The sequence below is a fragment of the Solenopsis invicta genome, chromosome 7, assembly GCF_016802725.1.
Source record: "Solenopsis invicta isolate M01_SB chromosome 7, UNIL_Sinv_3.0, whole genome shotgun sequence".
NCBI lineage: Eukaryota > Metazoa > Arthropoda > Insecta > Hymenoptera > Formicidae > Solenopsis > Solenopsis invicta.
The window spans coordinates 16,790,329-16,811,502 of NC_052670.1; the positions used below are offsets into that span (position 1 = coordinate 16,790,329).

Sequence of the window (21,174 nt, forward strand, 5' to 3'; positions counted from 1 at the left end):
TAGAAGAAAATCTTTATTTTGTCATTTCTGAAAAGTATTTTAATTCGTAAAAAAAAATCTGAAAAATTTTTTGAAAAAATTATAAAATTTATACAAAAATTTTGAAAAATTATATGAAGAATTCTGAGAAAAATTTTCACCGGAGATTAAGCCTATTTTATTATTTACCTGAAAATCAAATGTCTCGTCGCAATTAAATACTAGTACAAATCTTCCGAGCTGATGGCCTAATGCTTTCACAGATTCAGTCTTTCCTGTACCAGCTGGTCCAAATGGCGAACCACCAAGTCGAGCTTCTAACGCTTGCGTCATTGTTAAGTAGCATCTATCGGTTAATGGTGTCTGTACCAGTCGGTCTTGTACTCCTAAATACTCGAATCCATAAAAGAACTTAGCGTTCGCCATATGTATCGTGAGCTGTTGAAGTTCCTCCGTTTGCCTAGGATCAAAGTAGAATCTCATTTCGCACAGCCATTCAAAAGCCTTTGGATTCGAAACCCTGTTAGCGATCAGTCGTCTGGTAACGGTGCGTTTGTGTACAAATTCGTTGATCAAATGTTCTAACTTCTTTCTTCTTAAAGGTGGTTGTTCTTGAAGAACAGAGTCAGCCAAGACGTTCAATGTACTCTCCACTTGGATCAGAACTCTTTCCAACGAGTTTTTGCTCGGATCTGCTTGCGCTTCATGAAGAGCCGCTTCTACGTCTTCCGACCATAAGATCTGTGCAGCTAGAACTATTATCTGGGCTTGATAATTATCACACCACGACATAAATGCTTGCGGATTTATATTTCCATCCTTAAACTGTTTAATATCTTGCACCGCTTTTGCAAGGCTCGAAGCAAGCGTTACGCGCATTTCTTTCTCTACAAGTGACAACCACTCATTGATCTTAGGGTGATCGACTGTAGATACTGGATTCTGGAATATAACTTCTTCACCCTCGCGTGAAGCGACACCGGTGATAATCGTATTATCCTCATTTAATAGAATAGCGGCTACGCCAGCAAACATCTTCTTAAAATGCTTCTGCAATCTTGCAACATTTTTGCTGTTGCCAATAATCTCTAACAAGTCTTCATCTCCAACAAAGTAAAATCGCGGGAAAGAAGTTCGTTCTCTTTCCAAGTATTCTCCCAGTGCCTTTTGTATCTTGCCAAGAAGATCGGCAAGACGTTCAAGTGCTCTTTGAACGCCAGGAATGTTCAGAACGTCTGTAACCATAGGAGATTTGGAGACTTTCTTCATCAGTCCCAAAAACTCAGAACTAATACTTTGGAAGCGGGACGTTTCCACTGGTAATAATGTCTTGATATCTGCGCTACCGGAAAAAATGCCCTCAAGATAAACCCATCGTCGCTGTACATCTATCCATACGTCGAATAGAGCATTAATCCTATTTAATTTCTCTTCCCATGTCAAAGCTTCTTCCTCAAATACTTTGTAATATGGCGATAACTTCATAGCTGCTACTGAATTAATGTGTTCTTTCACCTTATTGAACAAATCATCCCAACCGCGTATCAGTCTACATTTGTTTTGGTAATTTATCAAATCCAATTCATATGTTTGCCACGACTCGCGTACTTGTTTCAAGAATTCCTCGAGCGCCATTTCACCCTGTGCTACGAGGATAATATCTTTAACTATACTCTCATTCTTCTGAAGATTTACGTCCCAGACTTGACCAAGGGTAAGCTCGCTTAACACCCAGTTTACTCTGAGCTGCTTTGTTAATTGTTTCCAATGCCTCTCTTTAAGCGCGTCGGATTTCAGCTCTACGATTAACATATTCACTTTTGTATAACTCTGTAGCATCTTCTTTACATACTCATACGACGAATATTGTCTTAATCTCGCTGGAAGTTCTTTCAATTGCGCCATCATCGTATCTAATTGCTGGCGCAACTTTCGCGGTTGTACAGAAAGCCAAGGTTTCTCGCGCGTTTCGTCAATCTGCGCCCATATTCTTGATAGTTCTGACCAAACTCCTCTCAAATCCTGTAGTTCCTCAAATACTACCTGCATTCTATCCTCGCTAGTCGATATTCCGCCTGGTTCTTGCAATTCCAACGCCTCTTTGGCCTTGGCTACATTATCCCTCTCTTCTTTGAGCCTAGCAAATTTACTCTCGAATAACTGTAATTGTTGTAAAGCATCGTCCGGTCGTAAATGGCCTTCCACCGGTTTGCCCCTTTCCCAGTCACTAAGAAAATCAGTGGTTCTCGTTTCAACAGCCTTATCTTCAGCGACTATTTTCATTTGCAGGGATGCGACTTGAGTTTGAATGCTAGTATCCTTGCGTTTGATTATTTCATTAAATGCACCCCATTCTCCCTCTATATTATCAACATGCAACCACGAAGATGGAAATTGGAATCTCTGACGTTCAAGTATTCTTTGACCCTCGCGATATATGTCTACTTGTTTCTCCCATGCTTTCATCTTGCGTTTCAAGGATTGCACATATGTTATGAAACCAACTGCATCGGATGTGCTAGCTGCCTCGATAGACTGCTGTTCTAGATCGCTTCTAGATTTCGATACTTGAGAATGAAAGCTTGCCATCTCATTACCCAAAAGCGTTCCAAATTTGCCCAAAGTTTCTTTATGCCACGAATCGTATTTTAAAGATACTTTACTCTGCACCTTTGCAAAGTCTATAATCACAGGTCCAAATTCACGTCGCGTGTCAGATGTATCAAACGTGGTTCTTGTCTTCTTTATATCATTGAGGCACTTCATCCATAAGTTAATATTTTCGCCCAATTTGCCATAAAGATTACCCGGCTGCAGATCCCAAAGAGCCTGATAGCGTAGCCACTGATCAACGTAATCCGCAACATCCTTCATCTTGAATTCGACTGCTTCATATGCCGCTTCCAATGGTTGCTTTCCAGTAGGTAGTTTTGTAAGTAAATTTCTGTATGTGCCTGATTCGGGTTTATCTAGCCCAACTTGATATCTCGAACTTTGTAGACGAACCTGCGAGGTAACAATTGCTTGCCATGCAAACAACTGTTGCATTATCTGGAATCTCGCGTCTTCAATACTAGGATACAAATACATAGTCTGATTGGTGATTCGGACTTCATGGATCTGATTTTGAATTTTAGGATCGCCGCCAGGTTTATGCGTCGGTTGTGCAGGAGCATCCGTATCCATACTCAGATCAACTTCCTTCTTATGACCGGTCAGAGCATCGGTCCACGCTTTTATTCCAGCTTCCAATCTGGCAGCCAAATTTTTTTCTACTTCTTCATCGAGTCTCGCTACCCAAATATGTAAGTTGGAATAATTCTTCAAAGATAATTCATCTACTGATTTCTGTATCTTGGATAATATATCGGCGAATGTGTTTGCAGAGTAAGGACATGTTTCCAGAGAACGAACATCAACGTCCAATTGTTCTTCCACAACCAAAAGATCTTCTACTCTTTCTTGGAATGATACAACAGCATCCGATAAACGCTGTACGTATTGATCGAGTTTGTAGCTTTCCCAAACTAGTGCAATACCCTATATAAAGACAATCAATACAGTTATATTATAAGATTAGAAATGCATAGTATTTATATAGAAAGCAAATATAGATATACGAATATAGAATAACGAATATACTAAAAATTTTATATCCTTTATAAAACGTTGGCTTACCTCAGAGATCAATGTTAAGACATCTTTACGCATACCAGCGACCAAGGGTATAATACTAGCTTTGTCCTCAATCTAAGAAAATATTTTTAATTAATTTTTTTTAATTTGCAATGTAAGTAATAAACACAATTATGCAACGTAAATTACAAGTTATCATTCAATACCAAACTTAGAAGTATGCATACTTAAAAATTTAATAGATAAGATTATCATATAATATATTTATGATGTTGATATCAAATAGACTCAATGTATTATATCGCTCCCAAGCAACTCCCGGACATGCGGATAGCCTCATTTGTTAAAATCTTTAATTAGAATTATAATTGAAGGATTTTCTACAAAAAAAAACCAAACAAGTTTATAAAATTAAATTAATAGAAAACAAAAAACTTCTTATCTTTAAACTATTCATTGTATAAATATGGTATTTTTTCTCCAAACATGATAGGTATTGTATAAGAATAAAATTGTAGGTCTCGATTAATATTTTGAGGACCCATTTAAAAGAAAAAAATAAACTTCTGGACTTGTTTGGTTTTTATGGGAATTTTATTATTTATTATTTATTTATCCCATAATATTTTACATTAACCTTCTTTATAACATTAATAATGTTCAAAATAAAAAAGAAAATATTATTTTGAGTATAAAACAATATTTTTTTCTAATTTACAAAATTTTACAAATTTTTTTAACAAAAATATGTATATTTTTTATATAAATAATTATTTTTTTCGGATACAATAGGTATAAAAATAAAATTTTAAGCTTTGATTAATATTTTAATATTAAAAAACCCTGGATTAATTTTTGCAGAAATTTTACTATTTATATTCATATTTCCTGTTTGTTATTTGATTTTTGCTAAAAGAAAATTTATCATAATGATAGAAAACGATTTAGCGCCATAACAGATTGCTTTAAAAATAAACTTGTTTGGTTTTTGTGAGAAATCCTTCAATTGTAAATTTATAATTGTATTTTTTCAGTATCCGCTTTCATGAATTAGTTTAAAAATGTTTATTTATATATTTATTTTTTCTTATTATCTTTTAGAATATACAAAATTAAAAATTTAGAATTTACAAATTTTATAATTTATATTTTCGTGGCTTTCGACCTCCCGCACATCCGTACAAGCCTACATATATTAGAAAATAATTGATGTAACATTCGTTAAATAAATAAATCAGTATGAATTAAAAATGAATGAAAAATAAATATGATATGTTGTCTTGCATTACAGATTTATCTACGATAGCTAAGCAGGCACACAATAATGCATTTGCATATATATATAAATATAGGCAAGATGCATAATTCCTGGAAGCGTCAAATATGACTACCTTTAGTGCGGGACAATGGGGACTCCGATTGGTAAGCTAAAAATATTGGAGATCCAAGAAATTAGAGATATCGATTATTCTAACATTTACTCTTCAACATCTGACACTATTACCCTATCGTAATCTATCATATGTTTAGACTTTAAAGCTTTAAGTTGCCTATATCATTATAATATTTCATAAAGTGCGAAAATACCCAGAAAAAATGAAATCTATCAGTTGCTAGTAATTAGTCAACTTCCAGATAACGGATCTTAAAACTATTATTATCAATCGTCTTACCTTCTCTAATGTTCTCTCATAAGTTCTGATGCTTTCAATGAGACTGATGGCAAAGGGATATAATTGATTAGCCTGATGAGCCTTATTCACGATAGGCAGAGGCACGCGAAATCCGAGATTCCTCAAATTCCTCACTTCTTTAGACAGCGTAATAATCTCGGGGAGGAAATTTACTTTCAGTTTTAATACATTGCCGCGCCCTGTTCTTGAACGCACGCTCTCAATCGTAAAGATACGCCCGGTTACACCAAGATTTCGCGCTTGCACCTTGCGCGCCCAATCATCGAAGATCTCTTGCGTAGATAGTTTCATACGAAAGCTATCTCCGTCGGCTTTCAATTTTTGCCCTTCAATATGACTTTCCCATCCTTTACCTAAACATACGCATATAATAATAAGCTAAAAAAATATTTTCTATAATTCAAAGACTATGAAAGATTACCTAAGACATCTTCAACACGTTTCAAATACATTGTCAATTGATAATCGATTTGTTTGACCCATATTATCGATCCAGCTACAGGTGGTAAATCTCTCACCATGCTCATTCTACAGCATTTACTTTGCGCATATTGAACCTACGAAGAATTTTTCACAATCACTAAAATGCATTTATTTACTTATGCAAATACATCTATTATAGTTAATGATGTATACGTACAATCCCTGCAAAGTAAATTAAAATTGTGGAATTGTGTTGACATTTATACTTGAAATAAACTATATACGTATAAAAGTTGTGGTAATATATTTTTATTTAAAAACATATTTTTCTTCTTTATTTTATTTGATATTAAAAATAAATTTTGAATAACAAATTAGATTTTTGTTATTATTTTTTAATTATATCTCCAATAAAGTACATTTTATTTCTTATTGAAATGATTTTTGATTCAGGTAGAAAATCGTCCCACAAATTTTTTGCATTAATTTTAATTTTAAATATAGAACAATTTGCAATTTTTTTATTATTTTGAAAATGTGTAATACATCTTTACAAAGCGTTACTGTTCAAGTTTTAGCATGTTTCAGATTTTCTCGCATTTCACAAAAAATATAAAAAAAACCTTTAAAAAATTTTGACAATATTTATGTAATTAACATAACATTATAATATTTTTTACTTTTTTCTTTTTTTTCGTAAACTCTTTAACTTTAAAATTAAAAAACATCTAATCAAAACTAAATAAAAAAAAATTTTTTTAAAGTTTCATATCATTGCGAAAAATCATATTAATTTTTAAAAAAAAAGGATTTTAATGTTTAGGAGGTTTACCTAAAAATTTGTTAATTTTTTATATTTTCTCAAACTATAGCAAAATAAAAAAGATTGATAATAAAACAATTTTCTATTTTATTATATGTAATTTAAAAACAAAACATCATAGAGACAAAAAAATAGAAACTAAAAAATACAATCAAAGCTTTACCTTCCCTCTTTAAAATTTTAAAAGATTTTCTGTGATTTTTTTATTGAGATACTTAATTTTTACAATTAGTGAAATGCAAAAAAATTTTAAGCGTACTGAAACTTTTAAATGGTAGTGTAAGATATAAGGGTATTTTCTACTTTCTGCCTTCTCTCATTAATTTTTTAATAATAAGTTTTTAGGAATTCTTTTTTTAGGAAAATAAATATTTTTTAAAATTTATTTTTTGTTCTTTATTTATTATTGTTTAAACATTAATTTCTTATTTTTTAAATAAAAGATAATATAATAATTTATTGACAATATACTCATTTTAACTCTACACTTAATTTTTAATACTTTTTAGGAATAAAAAAATAATGTAAAAATTGAACTTTTTTGCATACAGTTTATTTATTAGGCAAAACAAAAAATTCTGGTTTTAACAACAACTATAAATGTTTTAATTAAAATAAATTTTGATTTTAGTTTGAGTTTTTAACTTTAATGTAGCTAGGCGATTCAAAATCACAATCACCAATGCAAGTGTGCAAAGATCAAACAAATCTTCTTAATAAATTGTTTCATATTTTCATTTAAAAAAATAAAAAAAAATAAAGTTTTAAAAGCATAAAGATTTTCAAACATTAACAAAGTACAAAGAAAAAATTTTTTTAAAATATTTACCTACTTTCCTAAAGAAATTCCTAAAAATTTCTTAAAAAATCAACGCAACAAAAAAAATCAAATCCTTAATATTAATATTTAAATAAACTATTAATATTTAATACCTTGAATTTTTCGTGCAGTGCCTCAATATCATCTTTGACTCTCTGTATAAGTTGCGTTTGATATTCTCTAATAGCGCCCCGAATATGCGGTCGTACAAAGAGTGCGTTAAATCGTGAAAATATTCTGAACATTTCATTCGCGTTCTTGGCCGTGCCCAATTGATCACGGAGGTGAGCCGTAATCCGCGCCTCCACGCGCTCAATGCGCTCCTCATATCTATGCACAGCGGCGTCCCAAGATTCCTGTCCTTCCTTGGTAATGTCCAGACAATCCACTTCCTTCACATTCTCATACGCCAAGTTAACTTCACTGATGGCATTTGCGTCGGCGGCATCCAGAGCGAATTCTACCTTTACGTTGTCGTTATCAGCGTTCTCCATAGTGGAATTATTGCTGTTTTGGCGTACAGTAGGTCTAAGCACACGGACTATCACTGTCCTCAGCTGTTCGTGCTGTCGTCGGAAGCGGCGCATATGCTCCATTCTCGACTGTAGCTTCTTATGCGCCGGCAGTACTCGCCATACCATCTTCATGTGCTCATCACGTTTTTTCTTTACGACGTCCCTCAATAACCCCGTGAGCTTGTCATACTCGTCGTCCCAAGTGGTGAACACTTCGAAACATTGAGCCATGACTTTCTCGAAATCATCGAACGGGATGTGCATTAAGCGTCGTGTGCCTAGTACCTTGAGCAACTGTTGCCCCAAGTCTCTCGAGATAGCTTCTACCAATCTCAACACTCTCTGAATGGGATATTTCGTGCTCCTAATTTTTCTTAGATGCATGAATATCTGTTGCACGCTGCTGCGTATTCGTTCCAATTCAGTAGCCGACAGTAGGTCGTTGATAGGGAAATCTTTCATCAGTGGATTGTAATCGTTGACAGTGGCAAGTGCCTGTTTCAAGCCAGTGTCGGTGTCGAAGCTGACGGTGGCGTGGAATCGCTTGCCGTGCTTGAGTATATCGAGCGTTAGGGAAATCTCAATGCTTTCCCGCTTCTCCTGAATACGATGTAACGCTCTTTCGAGATTCAGCCAGAATGATATTTCCTGGAGAGCTGTTCCCGATTCTGGATCGCGGTTTAACTTCGTTACCTTCTGGATTTCTTTTATCCACCTGTTGACACCGTTCTGCAATTGATTCAGGAACGTCGAGTCCTCGACCTTATCGCCGAAATCGGCGACTTTCGGCTTACGACCCTCCTCCTCACATTGCTTAATGACCTGCGCGACAATTGGATGAACAGGCAACGAGATTTCAGGGATATCGATATTCTGCTGTAAATGCAGCAGTCCCATCTCGAGCTCCGCAATTTTCTTCTCTACCAACGGCACCATTTTATCCCCGTCCCTGTGGGCGCGACCTGTCTCCTTGACATAACTCTTAAAATAAGGTGCCATGGTCTTGCTTATAGCATGCAGAGTTTCATACGGTGGTCCGTCAGAAAAGGTGATCAAACGCACTTGCGAGTGAATGGATTTATCAGCCTCAACAACAATTCCACGTTTTGATAGAACTAAAGAGACCATTTTCGGGTTTGTAAAGTGTATCTCGTTTGATATATAATAGGTAGCATTCTCCTTGTCTTCATCTCCTTCTCCACTGTCTTCTTCTGCAAGTAAACATAAAGAACTACATTTAACATTCAATTTTTTACTAATTAAATCACAATAATTAATTTTAGAAAAGGTGAAAAATAAAAAAACAATTATATTATATTAAAAATTATGTTATTTTTCTATAAAATGTCCATTTTTGCAGAGTTGGGAAATAACTCATTACAACTTGTAACAAAGTTAGAGTTACTTCTTTTTAATAACGGTAACTTCGTTTTTTTTCATTCTATATATACCTGTAACTTAACTTAATTGTATTTCTTTGATAACTATAATACCTAATTTAGTTACTTTTGTAGTTACTTTGTTTAAAACTTATTCGTCGACTATGTATTGTATACAGTACAGTAGATTGAAGTAATAAATCATCTTCAAGAACAGCTATCATTGAAGTTGAGACTTTATTTTTTCAAACAAGTCTCAAATTTTATTAATGATAATTTTATCACCAAGTTTAAATTTGGTGAACTTTTTAACCGAAAAACGTTATACCCATACTTTTAATAATATATTATAAGCATATATATAGATATTAATTTATTATAAGTTACTAATTCTATTAATATTTTAAATATACTTTAGTCTTAAGTTCTTAAAACAATATAATTCATTATATGCAAAATTATGCACTATATAACCGAATGTTTATTATAATAAATAAAATAATTTAATAATGTTAGAAATACAAGATTCTTGTATTTATAAAATAGCTATGTATAAAAAAAATATTACAAAAAAATTAACTAAAAAGTAACTAAAAGATACCTTTTAAATAACTGTAACTATAATGTGTTACTATTTCAAAATTAGTAATTTTTGTAACAATAATTATTTTTTGAGAGAAAAACTGTACTTATAATTAATTACTTCTACAAAGTAACTTAACCCAGTCTCAGTCTATTTTTGTATAAAATAAAGTTTTTCATTAGGAAATTCTGTAAATGTAATGACAAATTTTAAGGATGTCATAAAATAATGGATTGTATCGGAAGATATTTAACTTTTGTTGAAAATACGCAATTTATAAAAAAAAAAAAAAAAAAAAAAAACAAATTCATAGCATTAATCTAGTATGTTAAAGTCCATTATGAAGTATATTTTTGTAGAATACAATATAAAGAAAACACAGTCACTGACTTATGATGTTTTTGATAAATGGCAGTTTTATAAATCTGTTATCTAAGAAAGGAATACTAATATATCTGAAAGAAATATATACCTCCTTTGATTCCGAATCTTCTGATATTTAAATTTCAACAAAAACTGATTTATATTGTTCCTCCATGAAATGAACATTTTCGTATGCATAAAATAAGATTTTTAAATTAAAAAATTCTGTAAGTGTAATTATATTCTTCTAAAGATGTTATATAACAGATTATATCTTAAGAAAGATAAGTGTAGAAGAAAATCATCAAAATACTACTTTGTTTTTTAATATTTCATAAACAAAAATAAAACTTTAAAAACATGAATATAAACTAAAAGGTGTTTTCTATAAGATGGTATAGTAGTTTTTATAATACTGTTTCGTATTTTGTATTAATGTTTTTGCAACATAACCTAAAAAGTATCTGAGAAATTGAGCTACAAAATTGGTACAGTAAAGAGTAATGGCAGAATTCAGACACAGTCCCATAGGGAAGGAATTATAAAATAAATTAAAAACCATAATAAAAAATATTTTGATGTAAACAACAAAGTTTATGAAATTAAAAGGTTAAAATTTAACTCCCACTTTGTTTTCTTTCAGGGAGAGGTGGGGGGGGTAGCTTATTATATACACGAACTTATCCGATGCTATTTTTTCAACCATAAAATATTAAAAAAAATATAACAAAATTCATGAAATTGTCAACTTTGTAGAAAAACATTTAATAGTTACTATCTATTCTCATGGAGAGTACAGCGATTTTATGTTGCACAGCGATTGTATTTTCAACCATACTACGAGAAAACTATGAAAAAAAAAATAAACAAAACAGTTTTAGAAAATTACAAATATGTAAAATAATCTAGTATTATCAACAATTATATTTATTACTGTTTACAAACATACAATTTACAAAAGAAAATTGTGCAAACTTTATTTTCTTCCTTTTTAAAAATTCATATTTAGCAAGATTTTATATAGAAAAAATCAGAATGTATGAATTTTTATTTCTTTAATTACCTAAACAGATTATATTTTTATCGCTATTCTTAGACAGCACAGAATATTCTATAAATATTTTTAAGAGACAAATGTTCTTAATTTCGAAATATTAAATGGAATGCTCTATGAGTATACATATAATATTGTATTCAGAAAATATTTGGATCATAGATAGATTATTTCAAATTTGTTAATATCAATAATGAATGTGTTCAAAACAGAAGAAAAACAAATTTGCAACTAATGTAAAATTCGTTAGTACTTGCTTTAGTTCATTGAATTTAAATGCATTTAAAACAATTACATTAACAAATTAATTACAGCAAAGTATTACATTAATTATACATTTAAATTCAGTAAAGAACTAAAGGCAAGAATCATATATATGTATGTTAGAAAGAGCCATATTTTTATAGAGCCATATTTTATTTGCAAAGTGTTCTATATAAAAATGTGTTAAATATTTTATGAAATGTTGTATAAAATATTCTACAGAATGTTTTATATACATAGAATGTTTATAATTGTACTATTTGAATATGAACATACCATTTGACTGTATTTTTCATACATTTTATAGAACATTCTTAATAAATATTTATAGAGCATTCATATAATATTCGTTCTATCTGAGTTCCAGTGCAATGTTTAGTTTTCAGCAAAGAAGATGCTGCTTTAGATCTAGTATTGACAACTTTCCTCTAAGTATAGTGACATATTCTTCTAAAGATAAGAGATATATAAAATAACAAAATGCATCTAAAAAAGATATTTAATTTATTGTTAAAAAATATGCAATTCATAAAAAAAACTCAACATTAACCCTTAAACACACCGATCCCATAAAATATGTAAACACATTTTTGGGTCTGGGAGACTTTTTCAACTTTTATAACTTTGGTTTTAATCAACATTTTTCAACAATCTTTTTTTCATATAACAGTTCAGAATCTCAGAAATGTGACTGCATAATCAATATTGCCAAAAAATGACTTATTGTTATGTTATAAAAGAAAAACTATTAAACAAAAATTAGAAATTGTTCAAAAATCCACTTTTCTTTTAAAAAATCATATCTCCACAATAAAAAACTTTTAAGGACTTTCAAATACGGTGTTTTAAAGCTAAAGAGTCATACTTTAAAAAAATATATGTTATTGTCATTTCTTTTAAAAAGTAAAATTATATAACAAGGAGAATATGTGGTTTTGTCTAAAAATCCACTTTTTAAAAAAAATTATATCTTTGCAACAAAAAAACTTTTAAAGACTTTATAATACGGCGTTTTAAAACTAAAAATATATTTTCAAAAAAAAATTACGTCACTGCCATTTCTATTAAAAAATATACTTATGTAACAAGGCAAATATAAAGTATTTTTCATAAATTCAAGGTGTTTAAAATTGAAAATTGATGTGTTTCATAATATATTTCGGACCCTATACAAAAATCCTGTCTTTCACGGCACTATAGTATTTTAACTTTAGACAGAATAATATACGTAAATGGATCTGTTTGAACGTGTTTTGTCCAGTTTTTTAACACATGATTACTCACAAAAAAGTTTCATTCACACACTATATGAGTTGCATTGACACTAACAAAACTTTGCTGCCAAGCCGTTCAAATTCTAGTTGACCAAAGAAGTTGATCAACTATATCAATCAAAAGAGGAGTTTTTAAACTTTTTTTACATCCTAGTCCAAACCTTCTATCTCATTCCATCTTCACACAGCAAGCATTTGAAACTTCATATGGGATCTCTTAAACCCACTTATGTGTTTAAGGGTTAAATTCTAGTATGTTGAAGTAATTTATTATTGAGTGTTTTTATAGAGTACAAAGCGAGGGGAAATTCACAGCCGGCATTGGTGTACAAAATTTCGGCAGTGGACTGCCGAAAAAAGCAGTGATCTATAATATTGACGGCATTGTCGTCAGTGGTTGGGGAGTGGTGAGCTCATTTCAGAGTCGGTTTTTCGATCATGGGGTTGAGCACAAAAATTTTTGAATACTTCGGGAAAGCTTTAGAATTCTTGTGCAGGCATTGGCGTATGATAATGGGCACGCGGTAGTGTTCATAATTGCATGGCATTGCCTTAATTTTAATATAGGATTGACGGCATTGTAGGCATTGACTAACAATAAGCATTGTCGGCAGTGTACAAAAATGTCGGCAGTGTTTTACAGCAATGCCAAAAATCGGCATTGGTGTACAAAATTTTGGGTTGTGAATTCCCCCTCGGTACAAAGTAAATACAATCACTTGTGTTTTCATGTAAATAATAGTTTGTAAGCCTGATAATTAAGAAAAGCATATGGTGTCTTCCTTCTAAATATCCTCAGGGAATATCTCATTTTCGATAAACATTAACCTAAGATCACTGCATCAATCATTGAAGAAATAAAAAATTGAACCAGTCAAATAAACAAATAAAAACAATTATATTTTCAAGTAAAAAATATTTTAATTAAATTTATATAAAAATTATATAAAGAAATTATATAATTCATAAAAACAATCATTTAATTTGCAATTTAATACTTCAAAATTATTATTTTAATATTTTTCTTAAACGTTATTTACTCGTAATTGTTCAACAAGTGATGTAGTGATCCTATGTTGTTTCTTAGATGACTGATTTATACATATAATACATAAAATTTCATACATATTTAACACTAGAATGGTGGTCGTGGTCAAAGTGACTGTTACAACTTTTTCTATTAACTTTATAATCTATTGCTTGTAAAGTTTTGTAATTTTGTGATTGTGCATGAAGTTTTCTTTTATAAAAGTTAAAAAAAGGAACTAATTAATTAAAAGGAACTAATTAACATGATTTTTCCAATCGCGTGTTTTTCGCGAGATTTTACCGGAGTTGTAATGTTCATTATTAGCATACATATATATATATATATATATATATACACACACACACACACACACACACACACACACACACACACACACACACACACACACACACATACACACACATATATTTAGAGGAATGTTTACTAGCAGGATCATGAATCTGACGGATTTGTATGTAGATTATTGTTTGTACAAACACGTCAGAATCTAAGAATCGGGCTTGTTATCAAACCACCCGTTACCGCTGGTGTGTTCGCCAACGCGTAATGTAAGCTCGCACAGGCGTGAGAAAATCGACGGAATCGCGAGATCATCATGAAGAAATGTGGAGCAAAAATGCGTCGCCTATGACAATCGCTGATACATCGCGCATATCGATCTCATCAGCTCGAGTGAGTCATATTCGGGAGAGCGGGGCGTGGGACTCGCGATTGATTTTGCGAGACGCGTTGCTTCTTTTCGTCCCGCAACATACGTGCTGCACAATGTACCGTTGCACGCGCCGCCGTCGACGATCGAATTAACGTATCGCACCGGTCGCTGACAGCGCTCCGATCCTCTTTAGCTCATAGAAAACTACATCGAGGGGAAGAATAGGGATCGATCGATCGCACACGCTCACCTTTGCTCGAGCTCCTCTGTACGTAGAGCGAGCTGACTTGCGAGTCGCCGAGGAACTTGCGGATGCAGTCCTGATTATAGCGATCCTCGAGCGCCAAATTGAACGCGGGCGGTACTGCATCCTCGTCCGGTAGCAACACGGTGACAGCCTTGCGCAAATAACTGGCGAATGTCGGGAACTCAACAATTGCAACGTTTTGCGACTCCGGGGACGGTTCCCCGGAACCGTCCAAGGAATCGCCCATGCCGGTATATGTACTTGCCACTGCTTGCCACTAATCGCTACTGACTGCTACCGACCGTGGTGGGAATAGACATGGTGTGCCAGCGTTTCGAGCGTCTTTCTCTAATTCTCTCCCCTCTCGCTTATTTTCTGTTCGTTCGGCAAACAGGTTAACCAACCTTGTTTAACTCCGTAAAGTTGTTATAACTGAACTGTATAAATCAATCAGCTTGCCGCTTTTCCGTAAAAGCTAAAAGTTGATTGGCTACACACTTTTCGATCTGAGAACTCGGATCGATAGCATCGGTAGCATCGCGGACACAGACCTTTAAATAAACTTTTTTTTATCCTAATTAGAGTATCGTAATGTTATTACAATTTATAAGAGCTAGTTTCACAATCTCCTGATTTAGTACCGACCATGATTGATTGTTTCTGGTCAATTTTACTTAACAAATGCAATATTTAAGATAATGAAATAAAATGTATAAAGGATGCATAATAATAAAAGAAAAACAATATAATAAAGAATAATAATAAACGACTTTTATTAATATGAAAAAAAAAAACTTTTATATACAGTAAAAGAATAGACTTCTGAAAATGTCAAAATCTGTATGTTATATACATTTTAATTCATTTTATTAATACATTTTAATAATACATTTTAATAATATCTACATTCAATATATTTTAATAATACATTTTAATATAACAGTCTTATACTCAAACAAACGTTTGAGTATTCACATCGCATATTATTTCTATCAAAATGATATGTCAATCTCAAATAATGATTTCCCAGATAGCATAAAATATTTATAAAATATTTACTAAATATTTATAATATTTATTTTAATATTTTATAAACATTTATCAAAACATTTAATAAATGTTTTTATGGCCGTAAATTGGACTGATCATAAATATTTATCATAAATGTTTCAAAAATATTTATGATTTATGATAATTATTTTGAAAATGTTCGAAATATCCGCATAAATATTATATTACATCACATAATCCCAATGAGTAAAACAATATTTCTATATTTTAAAAAACAATTTTTGCAAAAGAAATTCCATTCTTAGGAATTTTTTTAGGACCGCTTTCCGAAGCGGTCATACATCCAAGTCGCGACCAATATTTTAGAAAATATTTTAACAATATTTTTAATAAAGATTTTTATAATCTTTTTTCGTCATATATATAAAATATGTATAAAATATTTTTATAATATTTATAAAAAATTTTTATGATAAATATTTATTATTATATATATTTATTAATATATCAACCTCCCTGATATTTCGAAGCCAGCCCTCACGCATAATTTCATTCTTCGGTAAATGGAAGAAACTTACTTTTCAGAGATTATCTGTTGTATTATTTGCACACGATTTTACAATACACCGCATTTTTATTAAATTTCACATAAAAAATTGTGAATTACGAGCTCCTCGATTTTTCGCGTACTCCAAACTCCAAATTAGGAAGTGGAAAACGAAGGAGAGACAAGGATACAACGCATATATCATACGGTGTGACAAAGATACAATGAAAACAGTTGTAGTAACCTCATATCATAAAACATTTAGTTTTTCGCAGTTGCCAGCCTGTTTGCCGAACGACCACCTCGATGACAAAAGGGGCGTGACTTCCGAAACGCTGGCACACCATGTCTATTCCCACCACGCTACCGACTACCGACCGCTACCACTCACTCCACAGAACATATACTAGACTCGTCCTAGTATATGTTCCGTGACTCAATCACTGCCTGAGACCATGCGACCATGATGCATGGTGGAACCTGATGGAACCGTAGAAGTATAAGATAAGCTGCGTTCGGAAATACACACTGGTGTGCCACTAATCACACTAGAGTCCTATATAAAGAGAGAAGCGACATTGATGTCCAAAGCTCTGATTGGTAATCTGATTGATACTTGATTGGCTAAGCGAGTAGCCGTATTGTGACCACAGCTGTTTGTAGAATGATACGAATGGTGTTTGATGACGTTAGAGCGGTCCCAAAATGGCGGTGGAGGACTCAATTGGATACTGAAGGTTGTGGTGGGGGTTCAATGTCGCTTCTCTCTTTATATAGGACTCTACATTATAGGCTGCGTTCAGATTCTCCACCCGGTGAGTGATCTCTGGGTGACTGGGTAAATGGGCGGAGCTAATGAAAAGCTCCCTAGTGGTTTATGGAATCTGAACGCACTCTCAAACATTGGGTGTGTTTAGCAAATAACGCTGAGAAATAGTAACATAAATATCTCAGATTCGGAATAAATTACATAATAAATTAAGATAAACGATAAAGATAATACATAAATATTTTACTATGAATATTTTTATCAATATAGCTAAAGTAGATGAAAATTAAATGTTAGTAGAATAGGACGAATCAATTTAAACAATGAAAATAAATTTTTATTTTAACAAATTAGATGAAGATATATATTGCGCATATCATCTATTATATGTATAGGCTTGTTTTCTATTCCTGCACTAGACTGCATTGGAACGTTCCTTCTTGTTTTCACTAACTTTCAAATATATATCTATTTCACTTTAAGTGCACACTAATTCAGGGAGTTCAGGAACAGAAAACAAACAGTATATTTTATTAGTATCAGAAAATATTTAATAATACTAAAAATCTTTAACATAATAATCTCAAATATAAATATTTATATAACGGTTTTGTGAGACTGTAGACCAAGAAACCTTACATTAATAGAATAAAAGATTAATATTTATTAATCTGTAATTACATAAACAGAATAATAAACAAAACGTTTAAACTTTACTTGGTTATTAACGTTTTTCTTTATTCTATTTATACATTTTAATTTTTATTTACTATAATATTTTAAATTAAATTTATTTTTTTATTTTAAATTTGTTTTAAATATACGAGCTTTATCACAAATATATAGAAATTTTTATAGCGATACATTTTGGAACGCACCTTTACGTCACCCACCCGTTTCACCCGGCTCAAGGACCCATGTGGTTTTTCCACTCTCTCGGGATAGACAGAGTGATAAAGTGAACGACCCACCTAATGTCCGGTAGGGGCACTCTAAAGGAATCTGAACGCTCTTTAGGTTCCTGGGTGCACTCGGGTGGGGAATCTGAACGCAGCCATAGATGCGACACTTATCTTTTGATGCGTTTCTGAACGCGCAACTATAACAAAAGTTGAGAACGTGATTAGTTCTTAGGGAGAATTCACACCTTGGCGGAAAAGCAGAAAGCAGAAAGCAGAAAGCCAATCAGAACTCGCGCTGGTAGTAAGAAGGTACAGTCTGTAGCAGAATATTGAAACTATATACTACCAGCGCAAGTTTTAATTGGCTCTCTGCTTTCTGCTTTTTGCTTTTCCGCCAAGGTCTGAATCCCCGCTTACTTGTGGATCCAACCAATTACGTTCGCCGCTCGATGAACAAAGGCTGTGTTCAGCAGACTCAACAGTTTAGTGAGCGCTTGCTGTTATTGGTATATTCTTCTAAATCTAAAAGTCTGATTGGATGATCTAGAAGAATATCTCAACATGTTGAGTCTACTAAACGCAGTCAAGGTTATATTCTAAAAATCATCGAAGAAAATGTGTCTCAACTATAATGCAAGCGACTGTACAGTCGTGAGCTAAAAGGTTGCAACACATTTTCTTCGATGGTTTTTGGAATGTAGATTTGCTCATCGATCGGCCAACGTAATTGGTTCTTACCTGTGGATCCAACCAATTACGTTCGCCGATCGATAAGAAAGTCTACATTCCAAAAACCATCGAAGAAAATGTGTTGCAACCTTTTAGCTCACGACTGTACATATAGTCGTGAGCTAAAAGGTTGCAACACATTTTCTTCGATGGTTTTTAGAATGTAGACTTGCTCATCAAATGGCAAACGTCATTGGTTCTTATCTGTGGATCCAATCAATTAATCATCGAACCATCTAACCATCAAAGAAAATGTGTTGCAACCTTTTAGCTCACGACTGTACTTGACGGTCCTGTTTTTTTTTTTTATAATTTTTAGAACACGCATTTTTTCGGACAAATCCCGATAGCACACCACCACTCACAGCGGCCGATGCCTAAAGTGTTTTCGTTGATTGGGTTAGATAAGTTAAGATGATTGGTTGGTGGGCTATTGCACTGTGCGCTATCAAATCTCGTTCTCTGTGATCCCTCAAGGGATTAATTCGCAACGATCACAGAGGTTAAACAACATTCACCGGGGTCGCGACTTGGATGGGTGAAATATTAATATTGCTGCAATATATTATGTCCGCTTTGAAATATTAATATTGCTGCAATATATTATGTCCGCAAAAAATGGTCACAAGAATATTACTGCAACATCTCAGTAATATCGCTCTAACATTGTGTAAGCGACGTCAGTGGGCTCTTACGGAGACCCCAATAAGGAAGCATCCATTTGCGCACAGTACTATTGCACACAAGTCACTCACAGCGCTTGAACAGAAGAATATCACTAGGCACCAGCCGCTGTGATTGGCTGTGTGCAATAGTACTGTGCGCAAATGGATGCTTTCGGGGTGCGCACGATTGGACACAGCACGATTGGACACCACCACTCACAGCGGCCGATGCCTAGAGTTTTTCCGTTGGTTTGGTTAGATAAGTCAAGATGATTGATTGGTGTCCAATCGTGCTGTGTCCAAAAGAGTGTCACCCGATGCTTCCCACTCCAATGGAGATTAGGTTAGGTTAGAAGCGGACTTTCTCCACAAACGCATCTCTGTACGCGATTGGCTAGAGATCCTATAATAAGAGACTGACCATCAGCCAGATTTCGTCAAATTCCTGCGAGTAAGAAAGGAACATCTCACCATCAATATTATAGCAATAATGCTGTAATATATTCTTGTAATATTACCGCAATATTACAACATATTGCAGCAATATTACGTGCTGTGCGGGCATTAATAAAAGTTTATCGAATTTATATTTAATGAATTCTACATGAAATCGTAATCCACCATATAACTTTTATAGTTTTATTTATTTCAAAAACTGTAAGTTTAGAATTATATAAAAATTTTTAAACATAATCTAATTTTAAAATTAAAAAAAGCAACAAAAAATTAACAAATCATTACTTTCTATGTATAACAATTAAGTTACTTTTAAAAATCAGTAACGAGTAACGTATTACAGTTACATAACTTTTTAATTTGGTAACAAGTAACGGTAATGAGTTACTTTTAAAAAGTAATTTTCCATTCTCTGAAAAATACCACATTTAAGTTAAATGAAAAATTTTGTGAAGGCTAATGAGAGTCAGCGCTGTTATCAGTGCGCACAAGAAAAGTTTATTCTCTATCCCTAGTAACAATTAAGCCTGCCGCAGACGATACGTTTTTTCTTACTGGATTTCTAACTGAATTTTCTTACTTGCTACCGTACGGGCAATGGTACTGGCAGTGTTACTGGCCGTGGCTTCACACGGTGTGAGTTTTCGTACGGGCTGAGCAACTGAAATTTGTTTCATAGAAGCGGCACGCTTAAATATGGATGAGATAGATGAGATGGATGAAATTATTGCAACACCCAAGGACTTTGATTTTGTCCATGGGGAAATTTTTCAACCTGAAAAGTCGCTATCTTTCTACATACTTACAGTTTATGATTAACGTAACAACCAATAAGCTCTAGTTGTTTCATTAATCATGAACTGCGAGTATGTAGAAAGTGGTGACTTTTCAGTTTAGAAAATTTCCCCATGGACAGAATCAAAGTCCTTGGGTGTACAGTTCGTGCCAGGTATGCCTGGGGTCCGATTCTAGGGTCCATGTTTTGTTCTTAGTTGTTTTTACGTTCATGACTATTATAAGCGGATGCTGCGTCAACGATCATGAATGTATCGTAGTGTTAGTAAATTATGTTTTGACAACCGGCCGATGTAACCTCAGTTTTGATCGGTGAAATCTCCAAAATATTCCAAAGCTTAATTGAAAAGAAACGGATCGAAGCCTTTGATATATCAGATAAGTTGTAGTTTTGAAAATAAAAAATGTTATTATTTGACAATAAGAAAATATACTTTGTGAGCTGTTTTTCTGACGATTACAGGTAATAATAAGACTTGGTGTGAGACATTACCGTATTCTTTAATAAATGTAAGGATAGTCAACAGTGTTTGTAACGATAAT

General features: G+C 32.8%; 1 protein-coding gene across 8 annotated transcripts in view; it reads right to left on the reverse strand.

The window, feature by feature from the left end:
* The window catches only part of LOC105199687 (dynein heavy chain, cytoplasmic), a 38,327-nt gene extending 23,323 nt beyond the window's left edge, over positions 1 to 15,004 (reverse strand). For 4 of the 8 annotated variants that reach the window (XM_039451672.1, XM_039451674.1, XM_039451670.1 and 1 more), the window contains exons 1-7: positions 14,761 to 15,004; positions 7,489 to 9,101; positions 5,731 to 5,866; positions 5,289 to 5,662; positions 5,007 to 5,042; positions 3,658 to 3,729; positions 169 to 3,519 (exon numbers count right to left, since the gene is read on the reverse strand). In XM_039451672.1, the coding sequence (XP_039307606.1) occupies positions 169 to 3,519; positions 3,658 to 3,729; positions 5,007 to 5,042; positions 5,289 to 5,662; positions 5,731 to 5,866; positions 7,489 to 9,101; positions 14,761 to 15,004 (5,826 nt within the window). The remainder of the gene's footprint in view (positions 1 to 168; positions 3,520 to 3,657; positions 3,730 to 5,006; positions 5,043 to 5,288; positions 5,663 to 5,730; positions 5,867 to 7,488; positions 9,102 to 14,760) is intronic. The other 4 variants (XM_039451677.1, XM_039451678.1, XM_039451675.1 and 1 more) reach the window with 1 other exon arrangement.
* Between the last annotated feature and the right edge of the window lie 6,170 nt (positions 15,005 to 21,174).